Here is a 17709-nt window from a genome sequence, read left to right on the forward strand (position 1 = left end):
CATTAGGAAACTCCCGGGGTCTCCACCTGTTTCCTGAAGGCTCTCTTCACCTCCTACTGAAGAGATGTCTGTCTCCTGCAAACCCGTCTTCCCCGTGCCCACCCCCTCTCTCTGGAGAAGACATTCCACACCTTCGTTTCCCTCCTTAACTCTCCCTTACTGGCCCCTCACTCCCCGTTGATGAGCTCAACTCACACCTGGTGGAGAAAATAGACAGAGATAAGAACCCCCTCAGCTTCCTGTCCCGAAATTCACCACCTGCCTGGGCCACTCTGTTCTCCTTATGTAACAAATAAGCTCACTAACAACCCTCTGACTGACTGATCATTTACACACCGAGTGTCCATCTCTTCCCCCTAAATGGAAACTCTTTGAGGAAAGAGACTTTACCGCTTGGTCACTGACGACGTCCCAGTGCCTTAAACGGTGCCTGATCTAGTGAATGTTCATCGACCTAGATGTGTGTCAAGCTGTGCAAGGTTTCCCATTGGACACATGGAAACGCATGTGGTCTCTGTCTTCACGGAACCAATAACTTATTTAGAATGACTAGACATAGACAATTTCAAGGTAATTCATAGTAAAGGGGCCACGTGAAGTAGGTGCCCCTGAGTGACTGACTGAGTAAACTGACTGGCTGACTGACTGACGACCTACCTGACTAGCTACCTACTGTGTTTCCCCGAAAATAAGACCTAGCCAATCAGCTCTAATGCATCTTATGGAGCAAAAGTTAATATAAGACCCGGTCTTATAGTAAAATAATACTAGGTATTATATTATATTATATTATAGACCACGTCTTATACTATAGTAAAATAAGACCTGGTCTTATATTAATTTTTGCTCCAAAAGACGCATTAGAGGTGATTGTCCAGCTAGGTCTTATTTTCGGGGAAACACGGTACCTACCTACCTACCTAACTATGGTACCTAACTACTTAACTGCCTGTTGACTGACAAACTGATGGACTGACTGACTGACTGACTGACTGACTACCTGCATACCTACCTACCTACCTACCACTGCCCCTGTTCCTTCTGTGTTTTCCCAAAAATAAGACCAGGTCTTATATGAAGGTTTGCTCCAAAAGACGCATTGGCAGGGGTGTCCAAACTGCGGCCCGTGGGCCAACTGTGGCCCGCGATCCATTGTTAATTGGCCCACAGCAAATTCAAAAATATATTTAGTTTACTTAAATAAACCAGGTGAGGCAATACGTACTTCACCTCAAGTGAGTGGCCCGGCTGTTTGTGTATTTTACCGCAAATGGCCCTTGGTGAAAACCATTGAAAAAAGTTTGGATATCCCTGCATCAGGGCTTATGTTCAGGGGATGTCCTCCTGAAAAATCATGCTAGGGCTTTTTTCCGGTTAGGTCTTATTTTCAGGGAAACATGGTATGTGAGGCTTCCCTCTTCACCTGGGGGCTTTGGGTGCCATTCCTCTCATCCACTCATATACTTTCCTCTTGAAACAATCCACCGTCTCTCCTTCAGTACCAGTTTTCTTCTATTGTATCACCCTCATAGCATAAAAATATGCCTTAGCATTACTCATCTTGCAAGAAAACAAACTTCCTTTCTTCATGAAAAGAACCCAGTGGGTGGTGGCAGTCATGGGTACAGATCGAAGAAGAGTTGCCATGAGTTAATGACTCTTGTACCTGAGTGTCAGGTACAGGTGGGTTCATTACATTAACTGCCAAGACAAGGGGGCCATTTTTGGAAAAAGTGGAAATAGCCACTGGCAGAACTGCTATTAAAATAAAGCTGGCCATAGTACTAGTTGTAAGAGCTCCACACCCCAGCCCCCTGCTTTCTGCAGCTTCTTCCCTATTGTCCCTGCACAAAGGTTTCATGTGGGGACACTGTTCTCCTGAGAAGCTTGCCAGACTGATGCAAGGGGACAGAAAGGACCTCACGTGGAGAGGAAAGGCTTTAATTACGTGGTGTCTGCACTGTTCTCATGCCTACAGCTGGAAATTCTCAGGTGGGCAGTGATATGGATAAAGGAAGTAAGGTGTTTGGACAGGGCTTCCTCTGGGGTCAGTGCCTTGTGGGAGGAACAAGCATCACAAGAAGTGGCCGAGAGTGTGGCCTTCAAGTCAGAAAGATGTGGGTTCAAGTTCTGGCTGTGCCATGAGCTTGTTCTGTGATCTTGGACGAGGACCTTCCCTCCTTCAAGTCTGCAGCGTGTTGAATCGTGGCCTCGCCAAAAAGCGTGTCCTTGTCCTAAGCCCTGGTGCCTGTGAGTGGGATCTTGTTTGGAAAAAGAGTCTTTGCAGATGCAATTAAGGATCTCGAGAGATAACCTTCAATTAACCAGGTGGGCCTTAAGTCCACTGCGTCCTTATTAGAAAAGAAGACACGGACAGAGGTGAAGGCCACAGAAGACTGGAGTGTCCTCAACATTACAACTGGAACATGAGGGAGGAATGAGCCTCAAGCCCATGATCTCCAGCTCTGAGGAGATCCCCCCAGCACCCCAGCCCCTGGAAGAGGGGCAGGAGGCACCCCAGGCCTGACCTCTGAGGGCCTCGGCCCTTAACCACACTCACGGTTAAGCAGGTGTTGATGAGTGTGCAGACCTTCCCGTCGCCGGTGTATTTCGGCAAACAGTTACAGACGGCCTGTTCAGGAGGAGAGGGAAATGGGTCATTTCACAGGTAGATTCTGCTGGTTCTCACACTTGAATTCCACGATGGTAATGGTAGTGCTAGAAGAGCCTACATTGGTAATATCTATTCTATAAGGATAATTGTCATTTTTTTTTAGCATGTTTTAGCACACTTCACTCTAGTGCTGGGATCTCCTACCTATCCTACCTTTGCTGCCAAGCTGTTTTATTTTTTAAAACTTTGTTACTGTATGTCTCACCCACCCCTATTTGTACTCAGTTTTTGCCCATCCCCACCCAGGTTTCGCCCCACAGCACCAGTGTGCTAGGAGACACTAGAGCCAAATTAATTGCACACGTGAAAATAATCCACTGTTTGGCCACGGAAGTCGGCTGGGCACTTCAGGTTGGTGGCGGGGAGACTGACCACGGGAGTTGGGGACTAATTCATCCCTGTGTCCCATGCGCTCTGCTGAGCAGCACCTGGGCGCAGGGGTGAGTGGAGCTGAAGCCCAGCCATACTCTGTTCACCTAGCTGTGTGTCCAAAGGGAGGGCCACCTGGTCCTGGCGTGTCCTCCCAAGAGATGGCTTTTCCACTCCACACAAAAGCTTCCCACACAGGAATTGTTAGAAACTGAATTCATTGGCCGGGCCAGCCAGGGCCAAATGGGAGGTTTTCACTACTCTTCCTCCTCAGTCTTCGTTATGGACCCTGATCTGGACTCACACCTTTACCAAGATGCCCATCAGCCACCTCTCCTGGGCTAAGGTCCTGTCTCAGAGATCAACCTGCCTCCCTCTCACTGCCTTCTAGATCCGGAGGAGGACGTTGAGAGGCCCTGCGCACCAAAAATCTTATAGGTTTCCCCCACTCCACATGTAGAAACCAGAACTCTACTGATCCCCAAAGTATGCATAAGGTAGACCAACATTGCCTGTTCTGGTTTTCCCTGCGACTATATATGTAAGTGCACATACATGCACACAATCTTTCAAAATAAGAATGCGTTTTTCTTATTTTGGGGTGGGTGTAGGTATGTGCTTGATTTGCCCATGGGAAGACCTGGCACTGAGGTCTCTGAATGGCTCAACAAGGTCAATAGTTCTATTGACCTGGGGAACTGGACTTCATCATCCAGTTTCTGATGTATGTCGTCTCCTGCGTGACCACTGTGCTGTTCACAGTGTGACAGAGACCTAGGAGGCAGGGCTTGGGTCCTTGAGCCACCAGCTTTCCTACGTGTGTCTCTTTGCCCTGTGACCTCTCCTATCCTTTGCACTGGAGCCCTCACATTTTCCCACCTCCCCGAACCTGCTCACTAGGGAGGCCCTGCAAGGTCCGTTGTGTCAGGGAACGTAGGACTGACAGTGGGCCTAATGCCATTATCTTCTGCTGGGGCACACGCATTTCAGAGCCTCAAGCCAAAGGAAAACCGTGGGATTCTGAGAATCAGAAAGCTGAAAGAGGGGGAACGTTGCCCGAGACCCTCTGGGTGCTTCTGGAACCATGTGAAGTGTGCAGACGCTCACTTCTCCCCACTCCAGGAAAACCCCGTTCTCCTACGTCCTCTTCGTCTCTCCCTCCCATTTTTCCTTATTCGCAAAGAATGGCCTCTTTGGGAAGTCCTTCCGAACTTCCCCTAAAGCACGTATTTATTTTCCACTGCTGCTCCCCAGAGGTCTGTTCTCGGGCCTGGGTCTAAAGCCCCAGCAGTTTGCTCCTAGGAAATCTTAGCCCTCCCCGCAGAGGCAGAGCTCACCTGGTTGGGTCCTGTCTGCGTGCACTCTGCGTGCCTGTCGCAGCCACCATGGTTCTCCAAACACGGGTTGATCTCTTTCAAACAAAAAGCCAACACCTGGCATGAGAATCAAGCCTCATTTGCAAGTAAAGGCATCTTGAGGGGCCAGCCAGGATGGTGAACTCACTGAGGGGAGCAGGGATCAAAGTGTGATTCAGTTTTCTGACACCTCTGAGCCGGGTGTAACCCAATAGGGAGGCTACCAGACATGGTTTTTCAAAGTCGACTCTGGGATGGGGCTGTGCCAGCAGAGGCAGAGTTTGTGGGCTTGAATCTGTCCTTCTATTGAATGAATATGAGCGTTTGCAGCCAAGGACGTGAAATAATAGAATCTTGGAATCCATTCCAACATGATATGAATGACAAGATTTAGGAAACAAAAAAAATCCTTGCCACCATCACAATACAATCGGTTCAGGGACGATTCATCAACAGATGCTAAGTTTAGGAGGACATGTCAATGCAGAGCAGGACATTTGCTTGGCGTTAAGTGTGTCCCCACGGATTGCTTATTAGCAGCAAAGGGGAGAAAAGTAACTGTGCCAATGGAGAAATCGGACAGCACCTTGGCCAAGTGGTCAAAATTAACGTCACAAACGAGAGGCACTTGGAAATCACAAGCTTCCAGTGTGATGTCCTGAGAAGGATAATGTCACGAATGTGATATTGGGCCTGGAATGCAAACTCTGAATATAATCATGAAAAACCGTCAGACAAACCCCAAATGAAGAACATGCTAGCAAAGAAAAAGTTGGGGTGGTGGATGATATTATTCCAAAATGTGACTGTCACAAAAGACGGAGGAATCATTCCAGGTCAAAGGAGACTAAAGAGACATGGTAACTAAATGCAGAACTAGACTGGATTCTGTACTGCACTGGAGGAAAAAATATCAAAAAAGGCCATTATTGGGTCTATTGATAAAATTAGAATACAAATGGTAATTAAAGTAGTACATCAATAATAAATTTGCTGAACTTGATAACTGTAGTTCTGTAAGAATCTATCTTTATTCACATATATTTACTCTTAAATATGCACAAGTATTTAAGGATAAAGGCAATATGATATCTGTCTATAGTATCTATCTATCTATCATCTATCTATCTATATCAAATAGTTTAGAAAAATACACACACACACACATACAAAGAGAGCAAAAGATAAAGCAAATGGGGCAAAAGATTAATAATAAGTGAACCTAGGTAAAGAGCAAGTGGGTCCTTTTTTGTGCTATTCTTGCAACTCCTCTGTGTGAATTTTTTTTTACAACTGAAAAGTTAAAATTCAGACAACTTACGATAGCATACCTTTACAGAAAAACAGTGCGTAGCCATTAAGGTAATGATTGGAGGTATACTTGTATTCAGGGAGAATTGTTCTATCATATTGTTAAGCAGCAAACATTATATGAGGAACAATTTTTGTTTTAAAAAATACATGTGTACACAGCAAAATGGGATAATACAACAGTCGTAAGAGTGGTTATTCCAGAGTTTTTTTTCCCCTCAGCCTATATGTATCCTTTAATTTTTCTATATTGAGAATGTGGTACTTGTATAAAAAAAAGAACCAATGTTTTAAAATTCAGTCATCTTCATAATGTTTAATTGGAAAAAGTTTCTATCCTTTCTCCTTCCAAAGTGATTTTTGGACACCACTGTGGTCACCTTTCCATACCCTCATGCCTTCCTGCTCAGACAAACTGAAAGATGATCCCAGCAGCGCTCACACATTAGGATCATATAACAGGGCTGACGCTTAAACCATTGCCACCAGATGGATGAGGGAGGGCACCTACCTATGCACACAATGCCGTCGCCAGTATAGCCTGCCTTGCACACACACATTCGGCTTCCTGGGCTGGTTCTTTTACAGTCAGCTTTGGCAGAGCAACCTCCGTTGCTGATTTCACAGGCATTGATTGCTGTAGACGACAGAGATGACAGAGCAGAGAAATAGGAGAGGGGGAAAAATTGACGTATTTTTTATTTGAGTCATTGAGAAATAGAACATATTTCAAAATTGCAGGCATTGGAAATAAATGTAGATAATTCAAAAGAATTCAAAGCACCAACTGCCTTCACTGGTGAATTCTACCAAACATTTAAAAGAGAACGTATACCAAATTTTCACAAACTCTTCCGAAAACTAGAAGAGAGAAGACTTCCCAGTGAATTTTATGAAGCTAGTATTGCACTGATATCAAAACCAGAAAAAGCCATCACAAGAAAACTATCCTTTATAACCAATATCCCTTATGAATATAGACACAAAAATCCTCAAGAAAATACTTGCAAATCAAATACAGCAATATGTGATACAAAAAGGATTATATACCATAACTAAGTGGGATTTATACAGGAATGCAGAGAGTTTTAACATCCAAAAAATCAATGGAATACAGTCTATTAATAGAATTAAGACAACAAGCACATGATCATTTCAATTGAAAGAGCAAAAAGAAAAAAATTCAGTACCTTTAATGATGAAAACACTTAACAGACTAATACTAGAAGGGGACTTCCTTAACCTGATAAAGAATGTCTGTGGAAAACCCACAGCTAAAATCATACTTAATGGTGAAAAACTGAATGCTTTCCTCCATGATCAGGAATAAGACAAGGATATCCACTCTTGCCACTTCTATTAAATATTGTACTGCAGGTTCTAGCTGCAGCAATTAGGCAAGACAAGGAAATAAAAGGCACCCAGATTGGAAAAGAAGAAGTACAATCATCTCTATCGGCAGATGACATGATATTATACTATATGGAAAATCCTAAGGAATCGATAAAAACTATTAGAACTAATAAACAAACTCAACAAGGTTGCAGGATGCAAGATCAATAGGTAAAAATCAATTGTATTTCTATATAGTAGCAATGAACAAACAGTAAATGAAATTAAGAAAACAATAAGATGTCATTTACAATAGCATCAAAAAGAATAAAACCCTTTGGAATACATTTAACAAAGTACAAAACTTACACTCTTAAAACTACAAACAGTGCTAAAATTGAAAAAACAAAAACCTAAATAATGAAAAGACTTTCCATGTTCATTGATCAGAAGAATTAGTATCGTTAAGGTGGCACTACTCCCCAAAATTGATCTACAGATTCAATGTAATCTCTATCAAAATCCCAGCTGACATTTTTGCAGAAATTGACAAGATGATCTTAAAATTCATATGTAAATTCAAACGGCCCAGAAGAGTCAAAACAGTATTGAAAAAGAAAAAATGTGGAGGACTCATACCATATAATTTCAAAACTTACTACAAAGCTTCAGTAATAAAGACAGTGTGGTACTGGCAATATATATATTCTATCTATCTATCTATCTATCTATCTATCTATCTATCTATCTATCTAATAGAATTGAGAGTCCAGAAATAAACTCATAGTCAATTGATTTTCCACAAAGTTGCCAAGATGTTTCAATGAGGGAAAGAATAATCTTTTCAACAAATGATACTGAGACAGCTGGAAATCCACATGCAAAAGAATGAGTTTGGACCTCACCCTCACAACACATATAAAAATTTATTCAAAGTGGGCCAAAGACCTAGATCCACTTAGAGTCCCAAGGTGTGTGCCTTGGCTTGGCATTCACTCACCACGTGACTTTGGAAAAGCCACTTAATTAACATGAGCTGTGGGGTCCACCTATGTAGGGGGCTCACATCTAATATTGTATGTGAAAGTATTACAGGAATGCTGGTTGTTCTCATATTAACGTGTGTCTTCTGCTTTTGCCTTTTCTCCCCCAAAATCAAGGGCAACAAAAACATTCCAGTTATTTGTCCTTTCCAGCTGTTTTTACTAGGATACTGTACACCTTCTATTGCATGAAACATCTGGGTCCAGGGTCACAGTACCTGCATGCTGGGAGAATCCCCGGAATAAGATGTTCTAGAAAGCAGATTGGTGCAATCATTGTCCAGCTCTGCCACAATCTGAAGCTTGCCTGGACACAGTGCTCCAGAGAAAAATGACGCTAAGCATTTCCATTTTTCTAGCACCGCATGTGTTGGGCACTATGAGTATTAGCTTACATTTATTGAGTGTTGTGCCAGGGCTGTTCTAAGCATTTCACAGGTATTAATTCAGGTTATCATCCAGCCATTCAGTGAGAGAGACTCTCTTACTATTTACAACTCGCAGATGATAAAAATGATGTAGAGCAGTCAAATAACTTCCCCAAGGTAACACAAATTATAATAACTTAGATTCAACCCAGGGAGTCTAACGCTGGAGCTGTTTTTAACAGCTGCGTCATTCTGCCATTGTACACAGACAGGTCATTTCATCCCCAGACCACTGGCAAGGGAGATAATTTTATGTTTACTTTATAAATGAGTTAAGGGGGCAGAGAGCAGTTAAGAGACCCACCCAAGGCCGCGTGGGTAGTAGGAGGAAGAACCAGGCAGGACTCAAGACCTTTTGTGTCCCACTCCAGATTCCCCATGCCCAGGCCACCCCGGAGGTCAATCAAATAAGTGTTTTTTAAAGCCCCCCAAATGTGGTCAAGGCTGTCAATGCTGCTTGGAGAAGAGAAGAGGTGCAATTGCCCTTCCCTTCCCCATCCCGTTCCAAACCACATGCCAATCCCGAAACAGTGGTTTCCTGGCCACCGGGCAAAATCAGCAGCCCTGTTACATCCAGTTCACCATCAATAGCTGGTAGCAGCTGCCCATTCATTCTGCGGGAACATAGATCTCTCCGCAGCTCTGCTCGCCTCGTTTCCCTGCAGCTAAATTCCTTCTTCACTTGCCTGTGCAGACTGTCCCGTTCCCTTGGAATCCTGCCGCACATTTGCACGAGGCGGTGCCATTCGGATTGAGAAGACAGCTGCAAGGATAAAGGGCAAGTGCTGTTCGTAGAGAAAACAGAACACCCACCCCTCTCATCCCCAGCATCCCAGCTCTTGCCCCAGGAGGCACTCAGGGGGCCTGCCTCTGCTCAGGAGACTCTATTTATAGCACGGGCCTGCCACAGGCGGCTGAAACGGCAGTCATTTGTCAGGCAAACCAGAGTGTGTCTATGTGGGCAGCAGCCCAGGGGTAAGGAGAGGGTAGCTACGAATCGTCAGAGTCACCTCTGGGTTAGGGGGTGTGCTTCACACATTACTTCCTGTAACTTACATAATACCTAATAGCTCTGACAAGTAGATATTACGTATTATTCTTCCCATTTACAGATGAAGAAACCGAGGCTTCCAGGCATTAAATAATTGACTCAAGGTCATGCAGTCAATGACAATGACAGAGACTGATTTAAATTCATGTCTAACACCAGCTCTAGGCTCTTAGTTAATTAACCCATTAGGCCCCTTTGGGAGTTTGGAGCACGAAACTGAACGTGAAGAAGGCTTAGCTGGGAATGGCAGTCAGGTTTGAGGAAAGCGAGAGGCCCACGGGCTCCTTCTGCCTCTGTGAAGGAGTCCCTGTGGCTTGAACTGGAGGTAACAGCTGGCATTTTACCAACATGCCAGGTAACTCAGGTGGCAGCTTGTTTAAAAGACTGGATCTGGCAAGTCGATGGTGGCCTCTTCAGAGATATTTCCAATTTCATATTAAATTTATCCTAAATCCTTAGAAATGGTACCAGGAACCTACTCCCCTGAGGATAGGGCCTGGGGTGCACACTATTAGGAAAGAATCCCCTTCGCATTGTCCCCAAAGAGGCTCAGACGGTACCTACTTGGCACTGGTATGGCATGTTCCATTGCAGTCGTCCTTAGTGATCTCTGGAAAAAAAAGAGCCAATTGCGTTGTCAGCCCTCTTTTATGAACCTCACTCAAGAACTTTCTTTTAATACTTGGTGCTAGGAAAAGATTTACTTTCTCTGTAATAAATGATATACATCATGTTTACTATGTAAAACCATGTGATCATGTAAATATGTTTTTACACTGGCTGCCAGGAAGCTCAGAGCCAAATCTGAAGGTCAAATATGCTGAGGATGAAAGGATGGGGAAAACACAGTATCCTTTCTTAGGGCTGTGTGTTGCTACCCGTCCATCCCTGGTGCTTTATTTTCCACTTTATTTATATTACCCATGTTCCTTATTCTTTCTAGTTTTTCATCATTTTATTATGAAGTGATATCAACAAAAAAACACCTAATTATAACTAATACTAAAAGGTTTTTTTTTTTTTGTTTGTTTGTTTTTTTATTTGCATGTGCAGAAATAGCCCAGGGCCTGGCATACAGGAGATACTATTTGTTGAATTAATTCTTAAATTTCCTGGAACAGTATAAGTTCTTATTCTTGGATGCCCGGTTTTTTTGATGATCTTGGCAGGGGAGGATCCAGAAGGAAATGGTTAAAGACAAGGAACGAGTACCCTTTGGGCAGGATGCTCATGCCCAGAGCTTTTGGGAGAGAAATCTCATTAGGCCTGGCAAGTCGCACAGAAGGCCCTGAAAACAGACCTGGCTGCAGAAGTGGTCTGTTTTGTGTCAGAAGGAACGTTAACAGGCTCAAGTGGAATGGAGTGGATGCAATGCAATTTGGTGTCTTAATGTACGCTCTACCTCGAAACTGAAAGTCTGTTTCTCATTTACTATCTACTGAAATCCCAACCATCTTTTAGGTTCTCCTCTCTGAGACCTACTTTAAACTTCTGAGCCAATTTCAGTGAATTGGTAGTCACTACATGGTGCGCTCTTTTGAGAAAGATGTGGCACCTCTACCTGGGCTCAGTGGGAAGGAGTGCAGTGATTGATTAGTCATGTCTGCCATGGGCTTAGGAGTGAGGAAGGTGCACACAGAGAGAGGGGTTGTCTTCCTTCCTCTAATCTAGAGACTCTTTGCTCTACACTCCCATACCACCATTCTGTGAACAGTATTGAACATTTATTTCCATTGTTAGACTGGAAGCTCCCTGTGCTGAGTGTGCACTGCTGAGTGAGATAAGGCTGGAAAACTGGGCACGTGCCAACTGGTGAATAGCTTTGTATGCAAGGTGAAGGGATTAAGAAATACCAATTGGTAGTTACAAAATAGTCATGGGGATTTAAAGTACAGCATAGAGAATATAGTCAATAATGTTGCAACAACTATGCATAGTGTCCGGTGCATACTGGACTAATGGGGGGGAAATCACTGCATAAATTATATAGACGTCTAACCGTTATGCTGCACACCTGAAACTAATAGAAAATAATACGAATGTTAAATGTAACTGAAAAAAATAATTAAAAAAAGAACCCCTTCCAGTCCCCACCCCTCCAAAAAAACCCAAATTGCTTTGTACTCCTCCCTGCTAAAGTGTTTGTCCTGGAGGCAATGAACTTTCTACCTGGAGACAATGAGGAATCATAGCAGGTTGTCAAGTCCTGGGGGGTTGGTGGGAAATGTGATCTTCCCTATTGCTATAGACTGAATGTTTTTGTTCTGCCTGCCCCTCCAGTCTATATGTTGAAACCTATCCCTAACGTGATGGTATTAGAAGGTGGGGTCTTTGGCGGGTGATTAGCTCATGAGGGTGGAGCCCTCAGGAAGGGGATTCGTCCCTTATAAGAGAAGCCTCAGAGAGCGCCCTTGCCTCTCCTGCCATAACACAAGAAGGTGGTAGTCTGCACCCCAGAGGGGGGCCTCTCCAGAACCCGACCATGAACATGGGCATCCAGCCTCCAGAACTGGGCAGTATAAAGCCACCCAGTCTATGACACTCTGTTGTAGCAGCCTGACCAGACTAAAACATCTATGTTGTGGAACGTTTTCTCTGGCAGAAATGTGGAGTATGGAATGGAGGGAAATATGACAGGAAGCGACGAGACATATCACAAGGCTACTGGTGAGAGGAGGACTGCGAGGAAGGGATGGGACAAACGCAGAAAGATGTGTATGTGACATTCTCATTGCAGCACTGTTTACGATAGCAGAAAACTGGTTTAGAAAGCGTGGTACAGACATGATGGAATATTATGTAGAAATTTAAAAAAATAATGATATTAGATTGGGCAAAAGTAGTTGTGGTTTTTGCAATTATTTTTAACCTTTTAAACCGCAATTACTTTTGCACCCACCTAATACTTGCCCCTCTTTATTCACATGGGAAGATATCCGTTATATATTGGGATGCGAAAAAGTAGACTACAAAACAGTATGCAGAACACGGCTCTATACACAGATATTTGTCTACCTATAAAAATGTCGGAAGGCTAATACAAAATATTAATGATAGCTTTTTCCTGCCTTGGGAGTGTGAGTAATTTTTATTGTCTTTTTTCCTGCTTTTCTTTATTTTACAAACTTTTTGCTGCAGGTAGAAATGACTTTTATAGCTCGAGGAAGAAACAAATAGGTCTTTTCTATTTCAGAAAGAAAAAAAAAATGTAGCTACTGAAAAGGGAGGCTAAGAACAGATTGTCAGTACCAAGGGCTCGCTCTTACCACTGTCACATTTCACGCCCCGCCAGCCAACGTCACACTCACAGGAGCCGTCACCCGAGAGTCCTTGGTTGCATCTCCCGTGAACACAAGAACAAGCTAAGCAGAAAAATGCCCACACATTGTCAGACTGCTGACCTGTGATCAATAACTCATTAATCATTTACCACAATGCGTCACTTCAGTGCCCTTAATTCTCCAACCTGGGTCCCGAGAACCGTTGTCTTTCATGGAGGGCTGGATTCACAGGAAGCACAGGGGCCGAGGAGGTAGAATCGAGCAGGCTAACAGGTGAATCAGTCATGCCTCAGCAAGGACCACAATTTTGGGACTGTGTAGCATTGTGGGGCGGTGACCCAAACAGTGAGAATGTCCTCAGCTGGGATTATCTGAGGATCCAAGGTTATATGGGACCCTTTGTGGTCCCTAAGAGTGGAAGCCCATTTGATACTGGGTTTATATAAACCTGGGATGGCACTACCCTCGTCAACACCATAGAAATGCCGACTCCTTTGTTACCCAGCCCCCTTGTGAACCTCTTTGAGGACTGGATGAAAGCTAGGGATACCTTCCCTAGGGAAAACACATTCAGCCCCTGAGGGTCATCTGTGGATCCCAGGGTAGGAACTCCTGCACAAGTGCAAGCAGATAATTCTTCCACGTAACATAGAGACAGACTGGCACTATAATGCCAGTTATATATTATGTGGCCCAAACAGGGACAGCAAGGTCAAATGTATGGCTTTTAGTACAAGATAAAAGAAGTGCTTTGTGTTCTCATCAAGGATTAGGAAACCCTCCTCGCAAGTCAAGCAGGTGGGTGTCCCTGGACACAAGAAAGTCAGGCTGAGAGGATGCAGACGGCGTGGCTCAAACAGATCATGATTTTTGTGAAAGCAATTTAAAGCACGTGGCTTGCTGAGGGGAATCAAAAGAGTGATCTTTGTATAAAGGACAGTACGATTCAAGAGCAAGCCTTCGGAGTCTAGCAAGGTGTGCATTCAAATCTCAGTTCTGCCTCTCCTCAGGTGTGACCTTGGGGAAGCCATTCAGCCTCTTTGCCTTAATATTCTCGTCTGTAAACTGGGCGTGACAACACCTAAGTACATCGTGTTCCTGTGTGGATTAAATGAGATAATGTGCACAAGTCTGCTTTTCAAACTACCCAGCAATGTCCAAAATTGAGAGAGTGACTATGAGAACCAGTGGAGCACAGACAAATCAGAAACGTGGCTGGGTTGGGGAATGTCAATGAACAGGCTGGGGGTGAGCTGGTAGGTCTAGGTGAGTGACTGAAAATGTTTGGACACACTGCCCTGTGCAAATTACACAACACAATGATAAGATCATTACAAATGATCTTACATCACATGATAATAGAGGTAGGATTTCAGCCAGCCTGCAGAGATAGGCCAAATTACCCTTCCAGCCTGGGGGAGCGGGACAGGGGCTGCATACCTTGGTCGCAGTGGATGCCGTACTTGCCCTCCACACAGGTCTCGCAGGCCGTCCCGTTGAAGCCCTCACCACACTGACATATGCCCGTACCGTTCATCCCGTCCAAGCAGATCCCGTTTCCAAAGCAGGTGTTCTTGGCCTTCCCGGGGCAGGGCTGGCACTGGGGGCCAAAGAAGCCCGCACAGCATTCTCTTGTCTAAAACGGAAGGACAAGGCTGAGCCCGCGCTTCCATCTGCTGGTTTCGTCCAGCAGTGTAGACATCCCACTGGTGGGACTGGCTGTGTCCCCTTAGCTCCGACCCTATCCTGTAAGGGTTGTGAGAACCCCTGAGAATGGGGGAGGCTAAGCAATTTCCAGGCTGTCAGGAATAGGATGGAGGGCTCCACCGAGGAGGGAAGAAAGAGGGAAAAAAAACAGGCAAGTAAGAGAAGAGGGTGAAGAAAAGTGAGAAAGAAGGAAGGGCAGCAAAAACAAAGTAAAATATAATGCAAGTGATGCCAAAGGGGTGGGACACTGGGGGGCCCTCACCATCCCCAAGCCTGGCCCCTTCATGGTGTACCTATGTCACACTGAAGGTGAGAGGCCACTGCAGGTGAGATCCCTGGCACTCTGAAAATGAATCTCTTGTAGGTTAGAGAACCCCCGCAGGATGTCTGCTTGGCTTGGCCTGCCTTTATTCTGGAGAGCGTTAAAACACAAAATCTGGAAAATCTCCTGTGGTCTCAAGCTCTGCAGCTTAAGAGCTAAACCACCTCGCCTCTGTCAGATAGGCAGAGGTTATGTCTGCTATATAACTTCCTGCAAGACAAGAATTTATAAAGAATTTCCCTGCAGATTCCAAAGCAGCAGCCCAGCGGTACTCAGCTCTGCGGTCCCGTTTTCTAAATGTCCAGGTGCACCTTTTCGTTCCTTAGGAAGCTCATGTCTTCTTTCCCCTTTGCTTACAAGCATGCTCACAGGATATTTCACCCTGATGTGAGGACAGGGAGGGCCTCACTTTCTCAGTCCCTCAATGTCTTCATCGTGCAATTGGATATTGCAGGGCTTTCCTATTTGATGACTTACTGGGCTGCCCTGAGTTTTATTGCTATCACTACTGCTTTGAATGACAATGATAATGAAGGTAATGAATAGGAAGAGGAGATGGCAGAGAGACGACAGGCAAAGGCACTTTGAGAAATAGAACATATGATTAAATTTCCCAGTGCCACTGCAATACTTAGAAGGAGGATTAAATCGTTATACTCACAATGACAGTTTTCACACAGTTTGGCTGGCATCCAATGAATACGGATCGCTTGCCCATGAAATACACGGTATAAATACATTTCCTCACCTCTTCACCCTATGAAATAGTAATGTCTATATTAGTACTTTAATGAAGAAGAAAGTTTTCCAATCTCTAAAAGCAAGTAGGTGGGTGACACATGGCTGTCTCTCTGACTGAAATGTCCTGGAAAGGCAAGGCGATGGTTTCTTGGAGCTGCTTCATAAGAAAGAAAATACGCAAATAATGTTGGCTGCCAGAACACCAGGTGGAAAAATCCAAATAATTGTACCATAAGGTAGTACTCTGTAAAAAGAACTTTTCTCTAGAAGACTAACTTTAAGTTAGGAAGAATCATAGAGTAAACCAGACAAAAATGTCCTTCAGCATAACACGTTGGTTGATCTGAAACTTGATTTCTATCTTTGTATTGATTTCAATTGTGCCTTGGTCTGAGAAAGGATTAAGCCTGCTAACAAAGACCTATAATATACAAGATTAAATTAAAACTCAAATAAGAGAATCAGCATTGTTACCATTACAAATTATCACCATGCTACGGAAGGTGCGTGAGTGTTTATTCTTTGTAATGGTTGGAATAGAAGAAGTAGCTTTCAGAAGAAATATCTACTGGAAACACAGATTGGTAATTAACTCAAAGACACGTCCACCTCCCTCCCCCAAGTCTGCCATCTGTTTCTTAGAGAAAAGTTAGTTGTAATTTCAACTGTAAAAGGAAATCAGGCAGGTGGAACTCATCCAGGCTGGATATGGTTTTGCATTTGGAAGCTGCCTTCTCTGATAAGATGTCTTATTCCTGTCCTCAAATGACTACTGGAATATGTAGGAAGTGAAAAATCTCTTTTTGCATTGTGCATTGCTTGAGATGAATCCCCCCACTTATATTTGTTTATTAGTTAAAATTTTGCTTTGGTCCAAAAGAAATGGATTCAAGACTATAGAAAGATGCATACAACATAATAAGGTAAAATTAAATTAAAACCAAATGAAGGAATCAGGGCAGTGAAAAATGAGGTGCGTTTGAGATTCTTTTTCTAATTTGGACCTCCCTAGAAACTATTCTTATCGAAGCAGAAAAAAATACTTACTAGCGGTTTACTTCCAAATGGGCAGATCGGCTGTTGGGGACACTTCCCACACTTTCCCTGGGAAAAACAGAGGCAAAGAGAACATTTCATGGTTATAGTTTTAGTGTAACAGGAGGCTGACAATATGTTCCAGGTCTTGGAGCTGACAGTTTTAAGATATAGAATTGAAAATCAAAAAGATATGAGGGAAGCGCATCTGGTCAACCCTTTAATACCCTTTGAAACAAGCAGTTGAACTACTTTAGATCTTGGATGTTTGAGCATCACTTTCCTCCACCATATTCTTCAGATGCTGATAATCCCTTAACGTGTGGTGGTCCTATGTCATTTAAATCCCAATTCCTTGAACAGCAACCCTCATTTATTGAAAATCCATTATTTAGTGAATTGGGCCAGATTCCATTCCCAGCCTTGGGAGAACATGAGGGGTCAAAGTGGAGGTAATATGTATTATTTCACCACAAAGGGCACAAGTGGAGAATGAGGGGAACTCTTAAGTGTGACCTGCTCCTACAACAGGAAGAGGCCACCAATGTGTCCTGTTCTTATCCTACCATGTACCAGAGCGGCGGGTGTGGCTGTTCCGAGGTCTGGCTCTGGGGACACTTGCCTGGATTGGAACTCCTTCTCTGCCCCTTGTGAGCTCTGTGAAACTGGGTGCATCCCTTAGCCTCTCTGTGGCTCATTTTCCCCATCGATAAAATGGGGACAGTAATAGCACCTACTTTGTAAGGTACTATGGGGATTACATGGGTTAATACATGGACAATGTTTACAGCAGTGCCTGGCACGTAAGTGCTCAGTAAATGTCAGCAGGTATTACTATTACACCATCCAACGGACTGCAGTGAAAAGTCTCCATTACTGAAATAATACTTCTTCATATGTTCTCTCCTAGTAGACCAGGCCAATACCTGCCACAGGTGCACTGTAGCCCCCTCCCTGTGTCTCAGTTAGGCATGACATTTTTTCCCTTTTGAGGAAGACCATGGTTTCAGATCTTGCTCAACACAACCCTCTAGGCAGCCTTTCCTAGGCATTCAAGGTA

The 17709-nt window shown here is 44.0% G+C and overlaps 1 protein-coding gene across 3 annotated transcripts in view; it reads right to left on the reverse strand.

The window, feature by feature from the left end:
• STAB2 (stabilin 2) overlaps window positions 1-17709 on the reverse strand; it is a 132521-nt gene that overhangs the window by 40280 nt on the left and 74532 nt on the right. For all 3 annotated transcript variants that reach the window (XM_033118295.1, XM_033118293.1, XM_033118294.1), the window contains 9 exons: window positions 16662-16718; window positions 15535-15630; window positions 14285-14480; window positions 12830-12925; window positions 10128-10173; window positions 9199-9275; window positions 6221-6346; window positions 4381-4454; window positions 2561-2632 (listed from right to left, as the gene is read on the reverse strand). In XM_033118295.1, the coding sequence (XP_032974186.1) occupies window positions 2561-2632; window positions 4381-4454; window positions 6221-6346; window positions 9199-9275; window positions 10128-10173; window positions 12830-12925; window positions 14285-14480; window positions 15535-15630; window positions 16662-16718 (840 nt within the window). The remainder of the gene's footprint in view (window positions 1-2560; window positions 2633-4380; window positions 4455-6220; window positions 6347-9198; window positions 9276-10127; window positions 10174-12829; window positions 12926-14284; window positions 14481-15534; window positions 15631-16661; window positions 16719-17709) is intronic.

This window comes from Rhinolophus ferrumequinum, chromosome 10 (assembly GCF_004115265.2).
Source record: "Rhinolophus ferrumequinum isolate MPI-CBG mRhiFer1 chromosome 10, mRhiFer1_v1.p, whole genome shotgun sequence".
Taxonomy (NCBI): Eukaryota; Metazoa; Chordata; class Mammalia; order Chiroptera; family Rhinolophidae; genus Rhinolophus; species Rhinolophus ferrumequinum.